Consider the following 2500-nt stretch of genomic DNA (forward strand, 5'->3'; position numbering starts at 1 on the left):
CATGGTTTTAGTTTTAGTTAACTATAATAACCCTTGTTTAATTCCCAGCTAACAACCATCTGCTAAAAACGTTTGGGTTTTTTTAATGTTTAACAAAATGTTTGTGAAACTGTTAAAAAACATGGAGGAACGTTACATTGTATCATTTTGGAAACATGACAGGAATGTTCTCTGAACGTTGAAGTAGTTACGTTTAAAAAACATTAGATGAACAACTAAATGTTTCAGGAAAACGTTCCATGAATGTTGTATAATCATGTTTTGAGAACGTTATTAAAGGCCAGATAACGTTATGTTATAAGTTCCCGTCAGCGGGTTTCTGTGATGATGTGGTGAGTGTTTGATGTGGTGTAAACTGTCTGCAGCTGTGGGATGGCGGTAAACGTTTACTCCACATCGATGACCATCGAGAACCTGAGCAGACATGACATGCTGGCCTGGGTCAACGACTCTCTGCAGCTCACCTACACCAAGATCGAGCAGCTGTGCTCAGGTAAGCTCCGCTCGAAACAGCTCTGTGTGTGTTCCGGCTCTGATTGGTGACGCTGACCGCTTGTGTTGGTCAGGTGCGGCGTACTGTCATTTCATGGACATGCTGTTCCCCGGCTGTATCCTGCTGAAGAGAGTGAAGTTCCAGGCCAAACTGGAGCACGAGTTCATCCACAACTTCAAAGTGCTGCAGACGGCCTTCGCGGATGAGCGTGGACAAGGTGAGACGACAACGCCTTAGACGCCAATATGTGACCCTGGAGCACAAAACCAATTTTTAAAATTGAGATTTATACATCATCTGAATAAATAATCTTTCCATTGATGTATGGTTTGTTAGGATCGGACAATATTTGAAAATCTGGAATCTGAGGGTGCAAAAAATCTAAACATTGAGAAAATCATCTTTAAAGTGTGTGTGTGTGTGTGTGTGTGTGTGAGTGCATGAGTGCATGAGAGCGTGTGTGTGTGTGTGTCTGTGTGTCTGTGTGTGAGATCGTGTGAGAGAGTGTGTCTGTGTGTGAGTGCATGAGTGCATGAGAGTGTGTGTGTGTGTGTGTGTGTGTGTCTGTGTGTCTGTGTGTGAGTGCATGAGTGCATGAGAGCGTGTGTGTGTGTGTCTGTGTGTGAGATCGTGTGAGAGTGTGTCTGTCTGTGTGTGTGTGTGTGTGTGTGTCTGTGTGTGAGTGCATGAGTGCATGAGTGCATGAGAGCGTGTGTGTGTGTGTGTGTGTGTGTGTGTGTGTGTGTGTGTGTCTGTGTGTGAGTGCATGAGTGCATGAGAGCGTGTGTGTGTGTGTCTGTGTGAGTGCGAGAGCGTGAGAGAGTGTGTCTGTCTGTGTGTGTGTGTGTGTGTGCATGAGAGTGTGTGTGTGTGTGTTAAAGGTGTTGAGAACATGACGGCAATCTACACCGATATGATAAGAAACAATGCAAATACTGACTGATACACTGTATAAAATCATTTTCAAAGTATTTTCTTGTAAAATGTACTACACTAACCTTTTATTTATAACTATTTCAGTCGTTCTACTTAGTTTATTTTACGTTTTAAATTCAGTGTTGTTTTCGTTTCATTGACATACTATTATAGTTTTTGCTAATATTTTAAATTCAGTTTTATCTTTATATTTTCTGCTTTCATGTTAATTTTAGTCAAAGTTTTAGTAATTTTAAATTTTTAAAATGTAGTAATTTTGTAAGTTTCTGTTGTTTTTAAATATGTCTATATAGTTTTTGTTAATATTTTATAAATATTTATTTCAGTTTAATTTGCTGTTTTAGTACATCACGTTAAAGTAAATGAAACTGGGAAATTTCACCTTGTTTAACTACCTAAAATGAAATGTGTGAAAGTGTGTTATTTTATTTCAGTTTACATTTATTTGAGTTCAAGTAACACAAATGTTTTTGTTCATGGTTTTAGTTTTAGTTAACTATAATAACCCTTGTTTAATTCCCAGCTAACAACCATCTGCTAAAAACGTTTGGGTTTTTTTAATGTTTAACAAAATGTTTGTGAAACTGTTAAAAAACATGGAGGAACGTTACATTGTATCATTTTGGAAACATGACAGGAATGTTCTCTGAACGTTGAAGTAGTTACGTTTAAAAAACATTAGATGAACAACTAAATGTTTCAGGAAAACGTTCCATGAATGTTGTATAATCATGTTTTGAGAACGTTATTAAAGGCCAGATAACGTTATGTTATAAGTTCCCCGTCAGCGGGGTTTCTGTGATGATGTGGTGAGTGTTTGATGTGGTGTAAACTGTCTGCAGCTGTGGGATGGCGGTAAACGTTTACTCCACATCGATGACCATCGAGAACCTGAGCAGACATGACATGCTGGCCTGGGTCAACGACTCTCTGCAGCTCACCTACACCAAGATCGAGCAGCTGTGCTCAGGTAAGCTCCGCTCCGAAACAGCTCTGTGTGTGTTTCCGGCTCTGATTGGTGACGCTGACCGCTTGTGTTGGTCAGGTGCGGCGTACTGTCATTTCATGGAC

General features: G+C 39.8%; 2 protein-coding genes across 3 annotated transcripts in view; both read left to right on the forward strand.

Moving 5' to 3' along the window:
• LOC131538548 (microtubule-associated protein RP/EB family member 3-like) overlaps positions 1-730 on the forward strand; it is an 11969-nt gene extending 11239 nt beyond the window's left edge. The window contains exons 2-3 of the mRNA XM_058772410.1: positions 366-493; positions 567-730. Coding sequence (XP_058628393.1) covers positions 366-493; positions 567-730 — 292 coding nt within the window. The remainder of the gene's footprint in view (positions 1-365; positions 494-566) is intronic.
• A 1516-nt stretch (positions 731-2246) lies between these two features.
• The window catches only part of mapre3b (microtubule-associated protein, RP/EB family, member 3b), a 12356-nt gene continuing 12102 nt past the window's right edge, over positions 2247-2500 (forward strand). For both annotated transcript variants that reach the window (XM_058772157.1, XM_058772158.1), the window contains exons 1-2: positions 2247-2399; positions 2475-2500. The exon at positions 2475-2500 is cut by the window's right edge and continues 120 nt beyond it. In XM_058772157.1, coding sequence (XP_058628140.1) covers positions 2279-2399; positions 2475-2500 — 147 coding nt within the window. In that variant the 5' untranslated portion in view covers positions 2247-2278. The remainder of the gene's footprint in view (positions 2400-2474) is intronic.

Source organism: Onychostoma macrolepis, chromosome 04, assembly GCF_012432095.1.
Source record: "Onychostoma macrolepis isolate SWU-2019 chromosome 04, ASM1243209v1, whole genome shotgun sequence".
NCBI lineage: Eukaryota > Metazoa > Chordata > Actinopteri > Cypriniformes > Cyprinidae > Onychostoma > Onychostoma macrolepis.